This window comes from Ictalurus punctatus, chromosome 7 (genome assembly GCF_001660625.3).
Source record: "Ictalurus punctatus breed USDA103 chromosome 7, Coco_2.0, whole genome shotgun sequence".
Lineage (NCBI taxonomy): Eukaryota > Metazoa > Chordata > Actinopteri > Siluriformes > Ictaluridae > Ictalurus > Ictalurus punctatus.
In genome coordinates, this window is record NC_030422.2 from 204,038 (window position 1) to 229,043 (window position 25,006).

General features: G+C 44.1%; 1 protein-coding gene across 1 annotated transcript in view; it reads left to right on the forward strand.

Annotated features, from left to right (window-relative positions):
* The window catches only part of lamc1 (laminin, gamma 1), a 74,415-nt gene that overhangs the window by 30,003 nt on the left and 19,406 nt on the right, over positions 1-25,006 (forward strand). The window contains exons 2-4 of the mRNA XM_017471361.3: positions 11,534-11,838; positions 17,164-17,294; positions 20,506-20,672. Coding sequence (XP_017326850.1) covers positions 11,534-11,838; positions 17,164-17,294; positions 20,506-20,672 — 603 coding nt within the window. The remainder of the gene's footprint in view (positions 1-11,533; positions 11,839-17,163; positions 17,295-20,505; positions 20,673-25,006) is intronic.

A 25,006-nucleotide genomic window follows, 5' to 3' on the forward strand; every position in this document is an offset into this window, starting at 1 on the left:
AGGAGGACGCAGACGAGTGGGGGAACAGTGCAGAGGATTTAAAAAACGTTCATTTAACATCAGAATTTCAACAGTTTTAGACGGGATGAAAGAGCCGAAAAATATTATAAATACACAAATAAATGTACAGACATCAAGTTATAGTTCAATTCAGTAGTTTTAATTTGAAATAATGACATTTTTAAAATGTATATATAAAATCTCTACTGTAAAATACCAGCCCATTTCTTAGTAGAGAGATTATCAATATATTTGTTATTATATTTCAGTCAGGATTTCACCATCGCAGAACTGAACGTGAAATCACGCGATATTCAGAGGAGCTTGCGATTAAAACGTTTTTCCAAAACGAGCAGATTTTCCACAGATCCGGGCCGAGACGCATCATGTGACGTCATCACGACGTGCATTCAGCCGAAGCCTCTTCGATTCACGTGCGTCCAACACGAGTACAGCTAAAAGGTCTCATTTACCAAAAAAAATACAGTAAAAATCTCTGAAAAATCATTCAGAATAATTTTGTGCACTTGCAGTTTCGCCAATTCAACAAGTCTTCCACAAAAAAAGCACAAAAGACCGTTTGGGAAGAGCGGCTGCTAAATCCAGCATAACTCTGAAATCCTGCACGGACTGATTCATTTAATATTAATTATATATTGTATGTTGATATTTTATAATAAAAATCTGTTTATTTAGTTGTTTTTTAATTTATTTGTTCATTTTATTAATTTGGTATGAAAAGGTGTTTTTAAAATTAATTTATTAATTTTTTTTTACAAATAATTAACGTACATATTAGTTTTCAAATAACTGTTTTCCAAAGACGATAAAGCCTTCCAAAATATATTTATATACTTATTTAATTAAAAAAAAAAACTGTATGTGCTTGTTTTTGTTTGTTTCCACTTTTAACCCCGACATATTCTCGAATGACGTTTTATTTCAGAACAACGTTTTTCACCATGAGGAGCCTGTTTCAGTCAGTGCAGTGCTGCCACACTGGTGATTTAGCGGACCCTCTCGAATTCTTGCCAGTTTCCCTGTTCTTGGCTGGTGGTTGTGACGAGATCGTTGTGAGACGTTAACGTGGACGACTTCAGGGAAGTGAATAATTGATGCTTGTGCTGGCTGATCGTGTAGACCAGCGCTCACCAACCCCCTTCCTTGAGATCTACCTGGCCGCAGCTTTCCCCTCCAACCAAAATCTAACCCCGCTGTTTTAGTTGATCAGGAACTTCGTACGGCAGGGATTAGATGGTCAGGTGGACCCGGTTATGGTCTTCACGAAGGCAGATCTCCAGGAACAGGGTTGGTGACCACTGATGTAGACGGACACGCTTTAACACCAGGAGAGCTCTTGGTACGCGTTCGGCATGCTGGGCCGGATGTATATAACTTCAGGCTTGCTCTTTTTTTTTTTTTTAAGTGCTTAGTCGTGTTTAGAGAAGGATCTTGAAAATGTAACCGAATACCGCACACATCAGTCTCATGGAAGGTTCCGTGGGAGTGAAGAATCAAACAGATGTTCTGCATATCTCCCAGCTGGCTGATGGGCAGCTGGTGGAAAAACTTTTGCACAGGGGGAAGAGAGGACGGTCATGCCCACACGTCAAGAAAGTCAAGGCTGTGATTGTTCAGTGCACGGAGGAAGAATGTGATGAGGTCATGGGAGGAAATTTAATTGGGCCAAAGCGTTGGGCTGAGGCGTCCCTCTGGATTCTCACAGCGCCCCCTAATCCTGGCTTCTCCCAGGGGGGACATCTTTCTCTCTCTGTCTCTCTTTCCTGTATGTGTGTGTGTGTGTGTGTGTGTGTGTGTGTGTGTGTGTGTGTGTACGTGCATGTGTGCACTCGTAGGCTGTACTTGGGACTGCAAGAGGAATGTTTGAATAGGCACAGGTTCACAATTACCTCACTTGGTCTAGTCCAGCAAACACCCTGCTGAAAGAAAAAAAAACAATAGAAATCCTCACAGAAATTCTAATGGTTTCCACTACCAATACCATTACAAACAGTCAGCTGACCATTAAAACCATTACCATTATTAGTCCTCAATGGTATCCACTGGACATAACATGCCACCAATAGAAGGCAACAAATTATCAGTAGAGCCCCATTACAGATTCCATTAAAACCAATACAATTCCCATTATAACCATTACAAATTCTATGAGGGTTTTTAATGTTATTGTTGTGTTTTTTCCCCCCACAGAGCGCACACTACAATCAGAGCAGAGTGACAGTCAGGAGGTCGTAGTAACTGCACATCTGCTAGTAATTTGAAATGAAGTGTTTTTCTCAGCTCAGCATGGCGTAAGACGTTGAGCACATGACTCACACGTGTGTGTTCTGGAGCCTGCCTGGACTTTTTAGACTTTTCTGTCTTTCCAAAGCTGATGTGAAGTGTTTGAAGCTTGCTTTTGTGTGTGTGCTGGTGGATACGGTGTAGAGGACGAGCAGCACCTTGCCTGGCTTTGGCCCTGTGAACTGGAGACTCCTGGGGGGTGTGTGTGTGTGGGGGGGGGGGTTTACCTCAGATTTAACATCTTTTTCTCACAGAAATTTCTGTCAGAATTTGTTTCAAACGAGAACCGAGAACACCTGAGGCGTGACGCAGCTCGACACAAAGCCAGTCACTGTTGTCACACGGAAATGGATCACTTTCCGCTACGTTTTATTCCTCTTATACTACGGAATTAAGTTTGTGCCTGAAGTATTGAACGTATCTTTTCAAGAAATCTACAATGAGAGAGCAGGAATACACTCAGAGAACAACTGAAAACCGTGAACTCCGTGGCGAAAATCTAACATGGTCTTCAAATAAACAGTATCCTCTGTTAACAGTCTCCACTATTCACGCTTTATGAAGGCGCTGCCAGAGTTATCGCTCACGCAAGTTTACGTTCACCATTCTGGCACAAATCTCTTGTGTAGGCGGGGCTTAACAGTGATTTACTCTCATCGGCTAGTGAGGTTAGGATCGACTGATCCCTGACCAGGAAGTGGAGACTTCAGTGGCGTGAATTTTGGCAAGCGTTCAGGATGCGGTTCTCTGTATCGTAGTGTTTGTACTTTGTGGTGGAAATGACTTACTTACTTATTCTATGTTTTAATTCGTAAATAATACTTAAGGTTCGGCGGTCTCATACGACTGTGTTGTTTTTGATAAAGCATCACGCAGCGTCATCATCATCAACAACATCCTCCTCCTCCTCAGCTGGACACAAGCTGTCAATCCAAATCTCACTAGCCAATCAGAGTAAATCGCTGTTAAGCCCCACCCACACGAGAGGGTTTTTGTCAGAATGGCGAGCGTAAACGAAAACTCTGGCAGCGCATCAGTTTCAGTGTTTTTATTCTTTCTCATTGGAGATTATTGTTTGTTTCTGGTAAAGCTACATTCAATGCTTTCTTGGTACAAATTTCATTCCATAGTATACTACAGCGAATTGCCAAGCATTACAGTATTATCACTTTGTGCTTTTTAACCGTTTATGGTTAACTGAATTGCTGTGGAACATCCATGAGACAGGGTTACTCGGTAACAGCTGGGAACAGTTGCTCCGTTGGTACAAAATGCTGCCACCGGAGACTCTACTTACAGGAAGCTTCACCATATCAACAATTATGCGATTTTCTTAATTAGTTTATTATTAGGCTTCGATTATGTGAGCGTCCACCGTACAAGTCCCTGTGTACGAGTCGTTACTATAGAGACGATAAAGTATTAAAGCGAGCGCAGTAATATAAAGCCGGCGTGTGTTTGAGATTTGAGAATTCAGCACTGCTGTGGGAAAAGGGCAAATAGAGAATGATTACGGATCACTTTTAGGTGTACCCAGGACAGAAAGAGCTGCAGGTGCAGAGGTGGAAGCGTTTATGTTTTAACCATAACATCTACGATGTTTGACTCTTGGTGTTTCACACTTTGGCTTTCTTAGTCAAAGCATCAGTCAGAACAATCTCGTGCTGTTTAGTCTGACATTTATGTTGTTAGCCTGGAGCAATCTCAATCACCACCACCACCACCACCATCATCCGCTAGTGGTTTTGTTTTTCTGCCTGCTGTTGATGGCGACAGTGTTGTTTTTGTAAGATTTTCAAGTAAACATTGTGAATTCTAGCTAGCAAAGAGGCCCTGTGAGTTTTGGTCTGTTCTGATGATTTGTCGTCAGTTGTTTGCTTTAGCAGCGTTAGCTCAGGCTCACTCAGGCAAAGTTAACATCCATCACCTTTTGAAGGTCTGTGGCGGGATTTGAAGGTGAACTGAAAAGGCGTGAACTCCTTTATTATTATTTTTTTGTCGAGTTGGGTAACGTCCACGCTCAAAGGAGTTTCTCAAATCAGAAAGGTGGGTCTGACTTTTAAACTCGTGAATGAAGGGGGAAAACGCTAATGGGATTAGCGCTATCTTGTGTGGATCTTGGGGCTGGTCATGGGCTTAAGTAGAAGCTGAGATAACTATCCTTTGACAAGAATTATTAATCTAGCTCGAAAAAAGGCTTTGTTTAAGCCAGTTCCTTTCCTGTGTCCGAGCTAGCATTGTGCATCACACGCAAACCAGCGAAACTAGCATGTCATCTGATCTGATTTTCCAAATAGCGCCACTTGTTCGCACCTTCTTTCAGACTGTGAGTGATGGACATTTTGTAAGGACAAGCTCTCCATGTTTTAAATGAGTCTTTTGTAGCTTGAGCGAATGAATGAATGAATGTTTCTGGCACGTCTGTGGCTCCTTTGACTGCTAAACTACCATGTAGCACGCAAGAGCTCAATGAGGCTCTTATTGTTTTTTAATCACTTCGCTCAGATATTGTAGCAGAACACTGAAGGAGGAACAGCGCGGTTGTGTGGTCTGGTGTCGAAAGGCAGGAAAACACAATGACTCCTCGCATCTGATGCTCCAAGTGTGTTAAACATTCCAAGTCTGCAGTGGTTGAGTAATCACTAGTGTGGAAACATTTGGATGCAGTAGTAGCTTTCTGCACTTGCTTCCTAACTGAACAAACCATTCATGATAAATGAGGCTCCAAATACTCAGCTTGTGCTATTTGTGCACCAAATGGCCTGTTTAAACATTAAACATTAATCCGGACATCCATCATTAAAGAAGGGTTCTTTATCTGGCTCATTGGTTAAAAATAATCATCACTCTTATAGCTATTTGTTTTGTTTAATAGCAGCATTGCTATCTCTCAGCTCCGTGGTTCCTGAAGTCGGGTCATCTTCTTCCCATGTCTGCACGGGTTTCCTCTATCCAAAAAAAGTACCAGTATGTGGACTGGCTTAGATGACTCGGGTGAAGTGTGTGTTCATGGTGCATTGCGATGGACCCGAGGGTGTTCCCCTGTCACGCCCAGTGCTCCCAGAATAGACGTGGGATCCACCCCAAACTCCAGTGAGGATAAGCAGTAACTCAAATTTTGAGGAGAGTTATAGAATTAAACAGATTTACTCCAAGCCTCACAATAACCTCCATGTCAAGCGAGGTCATTTATTGTCCTGTTAAAGGGCTTCCTGCCTACAGCGAACAACATCCTCGCATATATTAACCTTCCATCACAACACACTAATAATAGTAGTAGGTAGGGGTAAGATGATTTTGGTACGGTTCTTAAGAAGTAGTACTTTATTTACTTTTAACTAATAAACGTCTCGTCAGTGAAGGACAACATTATATCTTATTTGCGTATCTTTTCATCAAAATAGGTAGAATATTTTAAAGCCAAACACTATTCAAACTGAAACGTGCGTCTCTGAGAAGTTGGCTGAGAATCCACCTGGACGTTTATACAGGACGCTACTGAGATGACGACTTTTCAGCAGTTCAGTCTCTGTGGTGGTTTGAGAGCTTTGCTTTCACAGGCATGTCCTTGATCACTTGGGCTGAGAGGCCTGTATTTATGGTCCGAGTATAAGCCTCAGCACGCTGCGTAACATTCTTCCCATGTTCTTTAAAGAGCAGTTAAGCTCCACTAAAACCACACAGTGTTTGTTTGTTTGTTTTTTTTGTTCTTTTAAAAAAAAAAAAAAGATTTATAACATCTTCTCTGCTCCCCCTGTTGTGGCCCGACTGCATTGGATCGCTTTAATCGGTATGTTTTGAAGACCACTTTTGGTATTTTGTCTCACGTTAAATTCAGCTCGTCTTCTATAACCAGTGTCTTATAGTCAGTGTCATCGGCTTTCTTGTGCTCGTCAGCCTGCCCAGCTTCCCCCCCGTTTCCCCCCTGGTTCGCCCCTTTCCCCCCGTTTCCCCTGGCTGGCGTCACTCTGCTGTGTACAAGCGCATTCCACCAGGGAACCAGAGACATGGTACAACCCCCAACTCTGTCTCTGACCTTATAGACACAGAACAAGTCATACAGTCGGGAGCTCGGAATCCACAGCTCGTCCCAAAAGGGTTTATGTGAAGCTCAGTGAAGTGTCTCGTACTGTGTTTTGGATTTATCTAAAAGTTAAAAGGAACATAAAGTCTGCTTAGAGAAGACGAAACACGTCACGTTGATCACGTCTGAATAGTATTATGGAAACGGATGATTTGTTTGCTTCCGTTCAAAAATGATCTTGTATTGTCACATTCTCTGAATTTAAAATAATATTTGAACAGTCCCTTGTACCACAGCGCTTTTGTGCTCATGTTGGTCAGACGATGCTACATGTAGTGCAACCCTGATAGTATTTCCAGCTGTGATTGTAATGATCGCATCATATTAATAGTAACAGCTACATGACCCAAGACTAATAATAAACATAGTGTTGTCGTTTAACAGCGTCTAATTGTTGATGTAGTGACGTTTCCTGTAAGGACAGTCTCCGGCGTCAGCAAGTTGTCTATGGAGTGAAATGTATGCCAAATAATATTGAACGTAACGTTTCAAGAAACGAACAAAAATGTACAACGAGAGCGAATAAAAACACTCGGAGACTGCAGCCTCGGTGGGAAAAGGTTGACATGGTGGTCAAAGAAACGGCGTTCTTGAACAGTTTACTAAGCTTAGATTTCACTAGTCATGGGTTATGAATGCGCTGCCAGAGCTTTGAGCTCCACAAGTTTACGTTCGCTGTTCTGGCACAAATACTACGTGTGGGCGGGGCTTAACAGCGATTTACTCTCGTTGGCTAGTGAGATTTGGCTCCACAGCTCCCTGACCAGGAATTAGGGCTTCAGTGTGGTGCATTCTGGATGCGGTTCTCTGTATAGATGTAGTGTTTGTACTTTGTAGTGGAAATGACTTACTGACTCACTCACTCAGTCAGTGTATTGGTTCGCGATTAATATTTGAAGTTTGGGCGACACTCGAGCTGTCGATCCAAATCTCACTAGCCAATGAGAGCAAATCGCTGTTAAGCCCCGCCCACACTAGAGGATCGTGCCAGAACGACGAACATAAACTTGCAGCGCGTACGTAACCCGTGATCAACGAAAACGAAGCTTAGGAAACTTAAGAAAGAACACTGTTTATTTGAAGACCGTGTTACACTTTTGTTTCAGAGGGGTTTAGATTCTTTCTCGTTGTATATTGTTGTTCGTTTCTTGTAGAATTATGTTCAACACTTCAGGCACAAATTTAATTCCATCGTTTTCCGTCATGGGAAAGCCTTCAGGACGAGCTTCCAGATTCCTGTCATTTTTATTTGGTGTTATTAATGTTGAGGGATGGAAAAGAGAGGCTGGTGAGGGGCCGCTGTGCACGCTTACTGTAACGCAAGTGTTGCGGACGTTTCACAATATTAAACGCAACGAAAACTGTTTTTAAGCCACCGCTAGTGCTCAGTTCCAGTGAGTTTCAGGCCAGGATTTTCCCCTCAGGCTGGTTACGAGGTCCAAGGAACACCTATCGCTGCTTCCCGTGCAGCTGCAGTGGAGAACAGCACAGTCTTTTCTCTTTTTTTCCTCTTCTTTTTACTGGTCTTGCTGTACTTCCAGCAGCTGTTCCAAAGGAAGTGATACATTGCTCTCAGGATACACAGTGTTTTCCGGCGCATTATGGAATATCAACAGTCAAGCGTGAACGTAAACGTTCCACAATACACGCCTGTAACATTTCAAAGTGTGAAACCGTCTGGCTGTATGTGTTGAGGCATTTTGAACCTAATTCAGTCTGCGAAGGCGTTTGAGTTGTAGAGAACCTTCTGACTGCTCTCTAAAACCAGCACCTGTTACTAAGGTGTCGCAGTGAGTGGGACAAAAGCAGGATGTTACCAGAGCTAAGTTCGGCGCACACATCTCCGGCGGGGCATGACCCTGTCCTCGGCCATGCCTCCGAGCTCCAGAGCTGCTCCACCGAGCACCTAGCGCTGAAGTTCTCTTTGTAGGTGGCTCTGAAAGCATTTTTCCACGCCGTGTTGCTCAGATGAAGGGCTTTTGTGTGTTAACTCACAAAAAAAAAATCATGTGCTGCCATGCCAGCAGATGCTCGTCTTGTTTTTGCAAGGTTGCGTGAGTCGCTCTAAAATGTTTTTTTTTTTTTTTTTCATGTGCTCCTAGAATAAGACGTTATGAAATTCGTACCACAGCACTGGTGTAGTCTTGATTTTGATTGATTCGATTGGTCAGATGGGTCTAATATGGGTCTCATCATTTCTATAGCAACGGCTCATTCACAGAGTTGTATGGTATCATAAAAATCATAATCATGTTAGTGGATGTTTACTTGACATTTGTGGGAGGAGTCTCCAGTGTCAGCACTTTGTACAGTCAGGATGGTTCCCACCATCGGAGTCTTCAGTTCAGAGGTTTTTTGCACTTTGGGGGTTTCTCAGTAACTTTTCTTTTTTTTTTTTTTTTTTTGTCTTATTAACTTCGAGACAGTAAACAGAGACATTATGAAGAAAACGAAAGCTTGTAAGGTAGATGGCTCTGGTGAGTCTGCATCGCTAGTACAGTAAAGTAAAAGAAGAATCGCTTGTTAAAGTTGCGACCCGGAGTCGAATCAGTGGAAACCAGTGAAACCATGGCAACTAGTGGGAAATAAAAGTGCTGTTAGTGTATCGTAATGCTGACGGTTCCTCCTCAAACCAGTCATCTGTAATAAAGCTGCTCAGAGGGTAATTCAGATAAAGGCTAAAGGTTGTGAGAAATACATAGCTGTCCCGCTGCCAACTATTTGTATAGAGTGGATTTTAAAGTCCAATTAGAAACGTGAGCACCTCCTGGATTAGTTCCTGCATTGTTGGAGCCTTGCTCTCGCTTTGTGTCAGCTTTTCACCCGGGTATCTCGAGCGCTTTGACCGTCGTCTTTCCCCAAACACATTTCTAGTACTTTTCTAGTGCTTTTCTGCTTTGTTCGTGAAGTGTTATATGATCTTCTGTTTTTTAAGCCACGGTTTGCCCACTTCATTCATACTGTGGTGCTAACACACAAAGGCCTGCATCCTGCCGTTAAAACATTCTCTCCCTCGAGCTGGACTTTGTCCTTGGCAGTTCGACGTGTGTCTCTGAAATCAGCAAGGTTTTCACCACGGTAACCTTCACAGTACAGTCAAAGGCACCGCCGATATCGGTCGATTCACAAACCCCCCCCATTTCCCCACCCCGCCGGCCTCGACAAACTTCCTCCTCAGTCTTTTAGCCGCAGTGGATTTTGTTTGCTCTTTATATCTACATAGTTGGTTCTCCCTGCTAGCTTTTGCAGAATTGTTTGGAGAGCAAATTCTTCGCTAGAGCAAACACTGTCACCCCCCCCACCCCACCGCACCCCCCGGCCCTGTTGAAAGACGGTGTCACTTCCTTCACGCAAAATAAACGATGCCGTTCCATAAGGTTTCTGTTTGGCTTGCGGTGTAGCTGTGTGCTCATCCTCTCGAGCATGCCTGGCCTGCACAGGCTTGCTGAATACGTTCCTACATGTTGGAGGGCCTGGCAAGCTGCTTAAAGTTAGAACTGCGGGAATAATGCTCTGAGAGGATGGTGCGTTGGAAGAAGAAAATAAATAAGTTTTTGTACAATCTCGGCTCTCTGGGACCGCACTCTGACGCTTATTACGTGGGAGGGATATAGTATGTCGTAACACTTTTCACTCGACTCTGCTTTTATAGAGAAAACACAAAGACTTTGTGTCTGTCATGAATGGATCAGTGTCCGTGTGACTCAGCGGGTTGTCCACTAATCACAAGGTTGGCGGTTTGACCCCCGACCCCTCCAAATGCCGAAGTGTCCATGGGCAAGACACTGAACCCTGAGGTGCTCCTGATGGCAGGCCTAGTGCCTTGCATGGTAGCTCCGTTGCCGTGGGTGTGTGTGTGTGTGTATGAGTGTATGTGGGTGAGGGTGTGGGTGAGGGTGTGGGTGAGGGTGTGGGTGAGGGTGTGGGTGAGGGTGTGGGTGAGGGTGTGGGTGAGGGTGTGTGTGTGGGTGTGTGTGTGGGTGTGTGTGTGGGTGTGTGTGTGGGTGTGTGTGTGGGTGTGTGTGTGGGTGTGTGTACTCAGTGCTCTGTAGAACCTCCAAGGTTAAAAGGTGCTATATAAGTGCAGGTCATTTACCATAACAACGCATAAAGTTTACATCTGCATGTTATAATTTAAATATATATAATAATATACGTGTGTGTACATATATAAAAACATGCATGTTTTTATATATATATATATATATATATATATATATATATATATATATATATATATATATATATATAAAATTAAAATAGATCCCACAATGCACACGATATTTGTAATTATATGCTCATATCGCGCGGTGTTAGATTGTAGTTACAGTTAAAATATCCACATGTCGTTGATTTGTTTTCCTGTAATCGCTCATCCTGGAGCGTTCTGATGTAATTCAGCCGTGTCCTAACTCCAACCTTGACGAATACGCCTGCACACGTGTACGTGACGAGGCGGATTGGGTGGAGTCTCATGCTCCTGCTTAAGCAGAGCATCTCGGTTGAGGCGTACACCTGAGACTGGGATCTCGCTGGACCGAAATACAGTAGCAGGAGAGACTTTGCTCTCGTTAACTCCCGTGCACGCGGGGGCGAGCGGCCGAGTCCGACGCTCACGTGACAAAAGAAAAGAAACGGTCACGTCGATTTAACCAGAGCGTATTAAGTGTTTGAATGGCGCTTTCATTTATCATGGTGGATTACAAATACTACTTTATTTACCTTTTGACAATTAAATGCAAATGAGTTCGCCTTAAAAAAAGAAAAAAAAAGAAACGTACATACGCAAACGTTAGTAACAGCAGTTGGGATCGGTCAAGGGCGTCCGCCAGAGCGGCGGGGATTGTTCAGAATTCCTTCGGGAGCAGGCGGGAATGGGAAGAATATGTTCCTTTTGGAGGAACACTGCTCTGGACAGCTTGGAGTTTGAGAACCGGTCGTCCGGAGCGCCGCATTTCCTTGCTGCTGTGTATCCGTATGTCTGTTTGTCTGAACACTCCGTCCTAAGTCCTGTTTCTAACCGGAGATAGCGAATGAACTGAACGTACCAAGTGTCTTTTCTATTTATTTACACATTACTCACTACACTGCAGTTCCTGATCTTTTTGGGGTTTTTTTTTTGGTTTTCTTTTTTAAATTTCGCAGGAAAGTCCTTCGACATCACCTACGTGCGTCTGAAGTTCCACACCAGCCGCCCGGAGAGCTTCGTCATCTACAAGCGCACGCGCGAGGACGGCCCGTGGATCCCGTACCAGTACTACAGCGGCTCGTGCGAGAAAACCTACGGCAAGGTGAACCGAGGCTTCATCCGCACCGGCGAGGACGAGCAGCAGGCGCTCTGCACGGACGAGTTCAGCGACATCTCGCCGCTCACCGGAGGAAACGTGGCCTTCTCTACGCTCGAGGGACGTCCCAGCGCATACAACTTCGACCACAGCCCGGTGCTTCAGGTAGAGACGCGTCATCAGAGTTTTACATTAAATCCAGCTTCAGCATTAGCATCATCGCTAGCATCGGTTTTGCTCACTTTGTATGTGTCCAGCTCTGACTAGCGTTGTTTCAGTGCGAGTTTTAGAAAACGGAGAAGCGTTTGTCACGTATACATTACGGCACGGTGAAATTCTCTGCTTTAAGTATTCCAGCTTGTCAGCATGCAGGAGTCAGAGCGCAGGGTCGGCCATCATACGCCGCCCCTGGAGCAGATATGGTTAAGGGCCTTGCTCAAGGGCCCAGCAGTGGCAGCCTGGCGGTATTGGGGCTCGAACCCCAAACATTCTGGCCAGAGCCTTAACCTTTGAACCACCACCTCCCTCACGCCCCCTGTTATTAGACAAACAGTAACAAACACACCCTCACTCACTCCCTCACTCACTCCTTCACTCCCTCACTCACTCCTTCACTCCCTCACTCACTCCCTCACACCCTCACTCACTCCTTCACTCCCTCACTACCTCCTTTACACCCTCACTCACTCCCTCACTCACTCCCTCCTTTACACCCTCACTCACTCCCTCACACCCTCACTCACTCCTTCACTCCCTCACTCACTCCCTCACACCCTCACTCACTCCTTCACTCCCTCACACCCTCACTCACTCCCTCACTACCTCCTTTACACCCTCACTCACTCCCTCACTACCTCCTTTACACCCTCACTCACTCCCTCACTCACTCCCTCCTTTACACCCTCACTCACTCCCTCACACCCTCACTCACTCCTTCACTCCCTCACTCACTCCCTCACTCACTCCTTCACTCCCTCACTCACTCCTTCACTCACTCCTTCACTCCCTCACTCACTCCTTCACTCCCTCACTCACTCCCTCACACCCTCACTCACTCCCTCACTACCTCCTTTACACCCTCACTCACTCCCTCACTCACTCCCTCCTTTACACCCTCACTCACTCCCTCACACCCTCACTCACTCCCTCACACCCTCACTCACTCCTTCACTCCCTCACTCACTCCCTCACTCACTCCTTCACTCCCTCACTCACTCCTTCACTCACTCCTTCACTCCCTCACTCACTCCTTCACTCCCTCACTCACTCCCTCACTCACTCCTTCACTCCCTCACTCACTCCTTCACTCACTCCTTCACTCCCTCACTCACTCCTTCACTCCCTCACTCACTCCCTCACACCCTCACTCACTCCTTCACTCCCTCCCTCCCTCCCTCACTCACTCCTTTACACCCTCACTCACTCCTTCACACCCTCACTCACTCTCACTCACTCCATCACTCCCCCTGTTATTAGACATAACAGTAACAAACACACCCTCACTCACTCCTTCACTCCCTCACTCACTCCTTTACACCCTCACTCACTCCTTCACTCCCTCACTCACTCCCTCACACACTCCTTCACACCCTCACTCACTCACTCCCTCACTCCCCCGTTATTAGACATAACAGTAACAAACACACCCTCACTCACTCCCTCACTCACTCCCTCACACCCTCACTCACTCCTTTACACCCTCAATCACTCCTTCACTCCCTCACTCACTCCCTCACTCACTCCCTCACTCACTCCTTTACACCCTCACTCACTCCTTCACTCCCTCACTCACTCCTTCACACCCTCCCTCACTCACTCTCTCACTCACTCCCTCACTCCCCCTGTTATTAGACATAACAGTAACAAACACTTCCTCACTCACTCCTTCACTCGCTCACACCCTCACTCACTCCTTCACACCCTCACTCACTCCTTCACTCCCTCACTCACTCCTTCACTCCCTCACTCACTCCTTCACACCCTCACTCACTCTCACTCACTCCCTCACTCACTCCTTCACACCCTCACTCACTCCTTCACTCACTCCTTCACACCCTCACTCACTCTCACTCACTCCCTCACTCACTCCTTCACACCCTCCCTCACTCACTCCTTCACTCTCTCACTCACTCCCTCACTCCTTCACTCCCCCTGTTATTAGACATAACAGTAACAAACTCACTCCCTCACACTCTCACTCACTCCTTCACTCACTCACTCACTCCTTCACACCCTCACTCTCTCACTCACTCCTTCACTCTCACTCACTCCCTCACTCACTCCCTTTCTCACTCACTCCTTCACTCTCACTCACTCCTTCACTCTCTCACTCACTCCTTCACTCTCACTCACTCCTTCTCTCTCTCCCTCACTCACTCCTTCACTCTCTCTCTCCCTCACTCCTTCACTCCCTCACTCCTTCACATGCTCACTTCTTCACTCTCTCTGTCACTCTCTCACTCACTCCCTCTCTCACTCCTTCACTCGTTCACTCTCACTCACTCCTTCACTCTCTCACTCACTCCTTCACTCTCACTCACTCCCTCACTCACTCCTTCACTCCCTCACACTCACTCCCTCACTCTCACTCACTTCACACACTCTCTCACTCCTTCACTCCCTCACTCCTTCACTCCCTCACTCACTCCTTCACTCTCTCACTCCGTCACTCACTCTCACTCACTCCTTCACACCCTCGCTCACTCCTTCACTCACTCCTTCACACCCTCACTCACTCCTTCACTCTCACTCACTCCTTCACACCCTCTCTCACTCCTTCACTCTCACTCACTCCTTCACTCTCTCACTCACTCCTTCACTCTCTCACTCACTCCTTCACACCCTCACTCACTCCTTCACTCTCACTCCCTCACTTACTCCCTCCCTCACTCTGTCCTTCACTCCCTCCCTCACTACCTCACTCACTCACTCCTTCACTCATCAGCAGTGTGTACTTTTCCAGCTCTTGAGTTTGCTATATGAAACTGTTTTTAGGCAGATTGCAGAACTTCAGTCTGTTGTAGCACAGGATAGATTGCTTGCATGAACTTTAAGAATAAATGTTTCCAGGGTTGCTTTTTTTAATTTTTTATAGTCGATTAGTTTAAATTCACTGATATCGTGGCAAGATAAAAAGATTTATTAAAAGCATGAATATGTGAATAATTATTAGTGACATTAGGCTACATTTAGCTGACAGGACCCGGGCTGAATGGCGATGCATGGAGGAACATTAGGAGGTAGTTCATCACACTGCAATGCGTTAGCGTCGTTAACAAATAACTGGCTACCGCTAACATTACATGGAGCGTAACGTTAGCTGGTTTCATGGCTACAATTCCAGCTGCCTCAAACAAACATAATATAGGACCAGTCTTTCAGGTGCTTCGCCAAATTCCAGGTGTTTCCTTGCTTTGTTTGAAATGAACGATAGCATCCGTTGCACACCGGCATCCGATGCTAGCTTTGCTCTCAACGAGCTATCCTATCTTTGCCTCTCAACGAGTCGGGGCGGAGCTAAACTTCTGTACTTTTTCCCGTGCGCTTGTTGACGTTTTTCTTCTTCTTCACCACTTGTGGACCGACTAAAACACTTGCGCGTATTTGCTGCCATCTTCAGTTCCGGAAGAATTGCAACACGGTATCTTCATTAATAACGGAACCCACGCTACTGCAGAAAAACAAGTACCGTCACATTTTAAGAATGTTGGTACCGAAGTATCGGTTCTCGTGACATCCCTAAAACCTACGTAGGTTAGTACAGGAAGTGAGTCTGGAATCACTAACAACTCATTTCAGCTGTTCAGAATCAGTTCCTTCTTTTGGGAGACGATAGGACCGTTTTTCCTGCACGTTGATTTTTGAAACTTTGCGGATGTTTTACATTCACAAACAGCTACGTATATAACACACTACATGAAAGGTGAGCTTTGAAAAAACATAACAGGTGCACTTTAAGGTGTAGTTGGGGTTGGGCATTGGTTGAGACCTGGCAACACTGCACATTGACATTTAACTAGCCATTATGGCTGTTATACTTGATAATCAGATGTCCCTCGAGAAGCAGGGCTTAGACTCCCTTTTGTTGAACCTGGTTTCCTTGATAGAATATTTGAACACTCCGTCTGCTGAGACGCTTTCCCTCAGTCTATTTAAACCCGGTGACGGAGGTGAGAGCAGTGAGTCAGCTAGTCGTCTGGTTGTGAACACATCTGATGTTTGGGGAGTGTGGGCAGGATTTGCTGAGGGAGTAGAATCGGGCATGGACTGGCGATAAGAGAAGCTCCCACTATATCCATGTGCACGTGTACATGTAGGAGATATCCCTGATGTTTCCATGACAGACTCGTCTACCGTTCACTGGTCACTTCCAGGAGTTGCAGCACGTTGCGAGCTGACGCCTCCAGTTTTCCCACCCTGGCTCTGATTACACTTGGCAGCATGCGGTCACAGCTGGAAAGCGTTTGTACGTCTGCTCGCCGTTTGGACGTCCAGTGCGAGCCAGATGTGCTCGCGAACTATGCGTGACTAAAGCACGAATCTTCGCCAGAAGTCGTTTGACATTATCAAATTTTGCGAGGCTGAGACTTTATCGGACGTGTCTTTATCTGTAGCCGAGCAATTAGTTTTTGTCTTGCAGCACAGGTTTAAAGAGCTTTAACCGTTTATTTCTAACACATGAAGTTGATGTGGAGACTTGTTTATTTTATACTGAACTACACACATGTATTACTGTATGCTCAGCTATTGTGCTGAGATTACTGCTAATCATTAGATGTTCTAGTGGGTCAAACTGTGTGTGTGTGTGTGAGAGAGGGAGAGATTTTGGCAGCCTGCCTGAGCAGGAACATGCACTGAATCACAGCTGTGTGCTATGGATAACGTGTCAGAAAGGCTTGAGGGTTTTCTGCAGCTCTTTGCCAGCTGGGCTTTACACGTTACAGATTTTTCTCATGCTTAGATTCGTGAAGGCTTTCCTAGGACTTTTTTTCTTCTCTTTTTGCACCTGAAAGCTTATTGCAGATCCATATCCTAGGGGAAGTGTTCTCGCAGCACTAATATGGCTTTAAATCCGACATTCATCCATAATCGTACATAAACACAGATCATTTAAAATCTTCCATGAGGTTACTCATTTTGGTCTCTCAGTATCACCAGATATATGCAGTCAACATTGTGTTCCACATGTGTCCTAAATCCAGATGTTGGAAGTACAGTGTTTTCTTTCCGCTCCACTATCTCCATACCACGTTCTTACCGTTCCTGGGTCACCGCAAACCATCTGTATCTTCGGTTTACTTAACGACTCACTGTTTTATTTATTTATTTTTATATATATATATATATATATATATATATATATATATATATATATATATATATATATATATATATATATACACACACACACACACACACACAGAAGATTAAGAAACTGTACTTTGCTTTGTCTGTGAAAGTGTCTTGCTGAAGCGTTCTTCTGTTTTGCAGGAATGGGTGACTGCGACAGACATCAAAGTGACCCTGAACAGGCTGAACACGTTCGGAGACGAAGTGTTCAATGACCCCAAGGTCCTGAAGTCGTACTACTACGCCATCTCCGACTTTGCCGTCGGAGGAAGGTGAGCGCTTTGTAATGAAAATCAGTGCATCGTTACTGTAAATCTGCAACAGTTTCTTTTCACACGCTGTTCCTGATATTGATTGACTGATTTTATTTATTTCTTTTCAAACATGTTGCGTCAGTCACACCAATCCAAATTGAGGAAGTTGTCTAAACACAGAAATTCTTTCAACGCTCTAGACAAGCACTTTCAACCCCTCCCCACACTGCCCCCCCCAAAAAAAAAAAAAAAAAAAAACGGACTCGAATTTGACAAAAACGAACCCAAGCTCTTTTCATCCAAGTTCGAACAAGTGCAAGAGCGGTGATGTAAACGTTGAGCTGAAGTGTAGAGCACGCTGCCAACCTGCGGACACTAGCACAGGTTCCTAGAGATGTGACTCCTGAATCACATCCAGGTTTTGCTGCACGACTCAGAGCCTGGAATGAGCTGTTTAAATAAAAAAAAAAATAAAAAAATTTCTTTATGGGATCAGACTAGTGTTTAGAGCGTGTTAAGCAACAGCTCCTCCGCCCCGCATCGTGTCTTTTCACCGTAATGTGTTTGAAATGTCGATCAGATTTCCAGGACACAGCCCACGTTCCTGACATTCCTGCACTGGCGTGCGGGATTACAAGGCAGAGGGAGGAGAACGGGGCCGACCGGGCCTATATGCGTATAAGAGCCAGAGGAGTTGTTTAATCTCGCTGGTCCACAGACCCCCAAACCCCCAGCAACTAATAATGCACAAGGCTTCCTCAGGGTGTTAGGGTTTGAAAAGGGCTTTGCATTCAAAAGTATTTTCTGAGCTCGAAAGTCCAGAAGACTGCTACACAGACCATGATAACATGAGCTGTTCTAAAAGTTCAAACACTAAACATAATGGAAAAACCATTTAGTGTTGGTGTGTAATAAGTAGAGGTCGACCGATAGTGGATGTTACCGTTACGGATAACTAAGCTGGGGGCGGTACCTGCCGATAACCGATTAATCACCCGATTAGTTTTTAAAATTTACGCCATATGAAACCATAACAGTCAAAGAAAAACATTCCTGAAATTTATACCAAAAATAAATAGAGTACTGACTGTACCATGAAAATGTACTGTACTTTTCTAAATGAAATAAATATGAATATATATGAACTATTAATAAATATTAAAGCAAGTAAAAGATACACATCCAAACTGAGCCCAAAAGTAACACTGCAAATAACAAATAAAAATAGAGAGGTCCAAAATAAAACAGACAAACAAATAAAACACTACAAATAACACAATAGAGTTTGTCAGCGATAGTTTTTATTTCGCCTCTAGAGGCCGCTCTCGTACCGTATAACAACAGCGGACCCTTCTTAGCTGCTCCCGCAACGGACGCAACCGGGGAAAGACCTATCGGTGTGGATTTAGCTCGTCTTGAATAGTACATAAGCATGCAATTTCAGACACAGCACTAGTTTGTTTCGTAGAGTCAGATAGTCGGGGAACTGTGTCCATTTTTATTAAATAAAATAGCACGTATTGATTTAAACAAGGCTTCTCCGGATGTGACTTCCGGTAACCTTTCAAAATAGCAGCACACAGAATGGATCTTTTGATATTTCTAATATTGCGACGAGTTTCTCTCATGGCCCCATTTGTAAATCAAGGACACGTGGGATCGTGACCCCTAATTTGGGAACCCCTAAAGTAGATGGTAGTATTTTGAAAAAGCTCAGTGGTGAGGTAACTGTATGATCGTACACCATAAGTAACCCTGAGAGCAACCTTTCAGCGGAAAAACAAAACGACAACATTTCTTTCCAGAAAGTTTGGCAGAGCGTCTGGTTACCACTAGAGGTGTGCATCGGGAACAGGACGAGAAAGTTGTGTGAGTGGGAGGTTTCAGGGAGGGCTCGGATATGAGTCTCAAACAGTGTGCGCTGGTCCTTAGTGACTGCCTGGTCAGGTTTGCAGTGCTTTCGATTACGCTACGAGTTTGTTTATATTTTGGGAAATAGGAGCAGCTAAATTTATTACTAATATCTCCAGCAGGTCCAAACAAAAATAATAACACTGCGGAATTCAAAATGTGACTTTCATGCACATGAGTGATGTAGCTGAGGTTGAGGAACTGCCAGAGCCAGAATTCACACTGTGAAGCATCCCTTGATGACAATGCTTGGATTCCAACTCCAAGTTTTTTTTTCTTTCCCCTCCAGGGTTTATCGAGACATAGTGGCAGGGTTTGTAGTTAACTGAAAAAAACACATCAACTTTTTTTAAGGCCACGCCCACTTCTGGTCTAAATTCAAATATTTGAAGCACTAAACAAATGATTATGGTGTTGCGTGACACCCCAGCTTTCTTGATTCTTCACGGACTTTAATTATAACACCGCTACAATTCAGAATGCTTTGACAGCCGAACACGACCTGCACGCTTTCTCCGTTCCTTCCGTCACGTTTTCCATAAGGCTTTGCCAAGAAACACCTGAGACAATAGCCGAGAGGTGACTAGCCGCACAAGTCCTCTCTTGTTCGGCGGAGCCCCTTGTCAAAGTGTCTGCAGGAGAATGTTCCTGCCGCCTCGTGCTTGAGCAGTGGCCAGGAGCACAAACGAAGCATTGTGCCACGACAGACTGCTTCTAAACGGCTGCGGTAGAGTTGACCATTTGATTTGGTAATCTTGACTGTTGTTATCCTCTCTGGAGGGTCCTTTTAGCATTTAAGTAGATAATAAGATTGCATCAGATGTTCAGTTACTGTATTTAGCATGCAAGTTGAAGTTTTGGAAGCGTTTTGGTTTTTTTTTTTTTTGTACATGTGTATTAGAAAGAAATCCTCTTCAAACAGTGGAATTTGTTCAGACAGCCCTACCTGAGACTGTTTAAAGGGGGCCTGTTAGTGCAGAGCTCTTTATTCATGAAAGAAGACAATATGCCGCTGCTCTCGATGAGAGATTCAAAGGTCGGACCTATAAAGACAAGTCATTAGGCACAACAAAGGCGTGGTGACATAGTGATAGGCTCCGTAAACAGTCGGCGTGTTCGCTGTTTGAACAGTTCACTGTTTTGTGACATGCGTCATTCCACTCTTGTCTCACAGCCTTGCCTCTATATTAAACCCAAAACACAGACAGGATGTGTATACACACCGCAAGTGTGCTTTATCATAGTGCTATAGAATATGGTATAGAGTGTGTGTGTGTGTGTGTGTGTGACCACCTGCTTTTTTTTCTCACCCCTCCAGGTGCAAATGTAACGGTCATGCCAGCGAGTGTGTGAAGAACGAGTACAGCAAGCTGGTGTGTAACTGCAAGCACAACACAGAGGGTGATGACTGCAACGTGTGTAAGCGCTTCTATAACGACCGCCCATGGAGAAGAGCCACCTCTGACAGTGCCAACGAGTGTCTGCGTGAGTGCCAACTCCTATGTAATGCTTTCTTCACTGGACCGTGCAGTACGGCATGGTGCGGTTACCGACCCGAATCCAGAACTGTCCATACTTTTCTCAGTACACAATGCTATCTGTGAAAGGAGGAGGGGTTCCTCACATGGAAACAAGTGTTGGACACGAGAAGTAAAATTCTTCTGCTTCATAGAGGTGACATTATAGTGGGGTTATAGTTGCTTTAGAGGGGCTTTCTAAAAGACAGTGGTGTTACAGTGACAGTATAGTAGCATAATGGCATTATAGTGGCATATAGTGACATAGTGTACTAATTTCTTTATACTGAGGTTATAGTGACATTATAGTAACATTATACTGGTGACGTTATAGTGGCATATAGTCATATTATAGTAGGTGTGATATAGTGGCGTTATAGTGGTGATATAGTGACATGGTGGTGTTATAGTGACATTATAGTGGCGATGTAGTAGCGTTATTGTGGCGTTATAGTGGTGATATGGTGGCGATATTGTGGCGTTATAGTGGTGATATGGTGGCGATATTGTGGCGTTATAGTGGTGATATGGTGGCGATATAGTGATATCGTGGTAATATAGTGGTGATATAGTGATATGGTAGTGATATAGTGGTCTAATAGTGATATGGTGGCATTGTAGTGGTGATATAGTGATATGGTGGCATTGTAGTGGTGATATGGTGGTGATATAGTGGTGATATAGGGATATGGTGGTGATGTAGTGGTGATATAGTGAAAAGGTGGTGATATGGTGGTGATATTGTGATATGGTGGCATTGTAGTGGCGATATGGTGGTGATATGGTGGCGATATGATGATATGGTGTCGATATGGTGGCGATATGGTGGTGATATAGTGGCGATATGGTGGTGATATTGTGATATGGTGGCATTGTAGTGGCGATATGGTGGCGATATGGTGGCGATATGGTGGCGATATAGTGGTGATATGGTGGCGATATAGTGGTGATATTGTGATATGGTGGCATTGTAGTGGCGATATAGTGGTGATATAGTGGTCTAATAGTGATATTAGTGATATGGTGGCGATATAATGGTGATATGGTGGTGATATGGTGGCTATATAGTGGTGATATAGTGATATGGTGGTGATATAGTGGTGATATGGTGGCGATATAGTGGTGATATAGTGGTATGGTGGCTATATAGTGGTGATATAGTGGTCATATAGTGGTCATATAGTGGTCATATAGTGATATGGTGGCGATATAGTGGTGATATGGTGGCGATATAGTGGTATGGTGGCTATATAGTGGTGATATAGTGGTGATATAGTGGTATGGTGGCTATATAGTGGTGATATAGTGGTGATATAGTGGTCATATAGTGATATGGTGGCGATATAGTGGTGATATGGTGGCGGTATAGTGGTGATATAGTGGTATGGTTTCTATATAGTGGTGATATAGTGGTGATATAGTGGTGATATAGTGGTATGGTGGCTATATAGTGGTGATATAGTGGTATGGTTTCTATATAGTGGTGATATAGTGGTGATATAGTGGTGATATAGTGGTATGGTGGCTATATAGTGGTGATATGGTGGTGATATAGTGGTCATATAGTGATATGGTGGCGATATAGTGGTGATATGGTGGTGATATAGTGGTGATATAGTGGTCATATAGTGATATGGTGGCGATATAGTAGTGATATGGTGGTGATATAGTGGTGATATGGTGATATGGTGGTGATATAGTGGTCATATAGTTATATGGTGGCGATATAGTGGTAATATAGTGAAAAGGGGGCGATATAGTGGTGATATTGTGATATGGTGGCATTGTAGTGGCGATATAGTAGTGATATGGTGGCGATATAGTGATATGGTGGTGATATAGTGGTCATATAGTGATATGGTGGCGTTATAGTGGTGATATAGTGAAAAGGGGGCGATATAGTGGTGATATTGTGATATGGTGGCATTGTAGTGGCGATATAGTAGTGATATGGTGGCGATATAGTGGTGATATAGTGATATGGTGGTGATATAGTGGTCATATAGTGATATGGTGGCGATATAGTGGTGATATTGTGATATGGTGGCATTGTAGTGGCGATATAGTAGTGATCTGGTGGTGATATAGTGGTCATATAGTGATATGGTGGCGATATAGTGGTGATATAGTGAAAAGGGGGCGATATAGTGGTGATATTGTGATATGGTGGCATTGTAGTGGCGATATAGTAGTGATATGGTGGCGATATAGTGGTGATATAGTGAAAAGGGGGCGATATAGTGGTGATATTGTGATATGGTGGCATTGTAGTGGCGATATAGTAGTGATATGGTGGCGATATAGTGGTGATATAGTGATATGGTGGTGATATAGTGGTGATATAGTGAAAAGGGGGCGATATAGTGGTGAAATTGTGATATGGTGGCATTGTAGTGGCGATATAGTAGTGATATGGTGGTGATATAGTGGTCATATAGTGATATGGTGGCGATATAGTGGTGATATAGTGAAAAGGGGGCGATATAGTGGTGATATTGTGATATGGTGGCATTGTAGTGGCGATATAGTAGTGATATGGTGGCGATATAATGGCGATATGGTGGTGATATAGTGGCGATATAGTGACATAGTGTACTAATTTCTTTATACTGAGGTTATACTGACATTATAGTAACATTATACTGGTGACGTTATATTGGCATATAGTCATATTGGCATATAGTCATATTATATTAGTCGTGATATAGTTACATTATAGTGGTGATGTAGTGGCGGTATAGCGGTGATATAGTGGTGATATAGTGATATGGTGGTAATATAGTGGTGATTTAGTGATATGGTAGGGATATGGTGGCGTTATGGTGGCAATATAGTGGTGATATGGTGGCGTTATAGTGGTGATATAGTGATATGGTGGCAATATAGTAGTGATATGGTGGCGATGTAGTGGTGATATAGTGGTGATATAGTGATGGTGGTGATATGGTGGCGTTATAGTGGTGATATAGTGATGGTGGTGATATAGTGGTGATATGGTGGTGATATGGTGGCGATATAGTGGTGATATAGTGATGGTGGCGATATGGTAGTGATATGGTGGCGATGTAGTGGTGATATAGTGGTGATATAGTGATGGTGGTGATATGGTGGCGTTATAGTGGTGATATAGTGATGGTGGTGATATAGTGGTGATATGGTGGTGATATGGTGGCGATATAGTGGTGATATAGTGATGGTGGCGATATGGTAGTGATATGGTGGCGATATAGTGGTGATATAGTGATATGGTGGCAATATAGTAGTGATATGGTGGCGATATAGTGGTGATATGGTGGTGATATGGTGGTGATATAGTGGTGATATGGTGGTGATATGGTGGCGTTATAGTGGTGATATAGTGATGGTGGTGATATTGTGGCGTTATAGTGGTGATATAGTGATGGTGGTGATATGGTGGCGTTATAGTGGTGATATAGTGATGGTGGTGATATAATGGTGATATAGTGGTGATATAGTGATGGTGGTGATATAGTGGTGATATGGTGGCGTTATAGTGGTGATATAGTGGTGATATAGTGATGGTGGTGATATGGTGGCGTTATAGTGGTGATATAGTGATGGTGGTGATATAATGGTGATATAGTGGTGATATAGTGATGGTGGCAATATAGTAGTGATATGGTGGCGATGTAGTGGTGATATAGTGGTGATATAGTGATGGTGGTGATATGGTGGCGTTATAGTGGTGATATAGTGATGGTGGTGATATAGTGGTGATATGGTGGCGATATAGTGGTGATATAGTGATGGTGGCGATATGGTAGTGATATGGTGGCGATATAGTGGTGATATAGTGATATGGTGGCAATATAGTAGTGATATGGTGGCGATATAGTGGTGATATGGTGGTGATATGGTGGTGTTATAGTGGTGATATAGTGATGGTGGTGATATGGTGGTGATATGGTGGCGTTATAGTGGTGATATAGTGATGGTGGTGATATAATGGTGATATGGCGGTGTTATAGTGGTGATATAGTGATGGTGGTGATATAGTGGTGATATAGTGATGGTGGTGATATAGTGGTGATATGGTGGTGATATGGTGGCGTTATAGTGGTGATAGTGATGGTGGTGATATGGTGGCGTTATAGTGGTGATATAGTGATGGTGGTGATATAGTGGTGATATGGTGGCGATATAGTGGTGATATAGTGAAAAGAGGGTGATATAGTGGTGATATTGTGATATGGTGGCATTGTAGTGGCGATATAGTAGTGATATGGTGGCGTTATAGTGGTGATAGTGATGGTGGTGTTATAGTGGTGATAGTGATGGTGG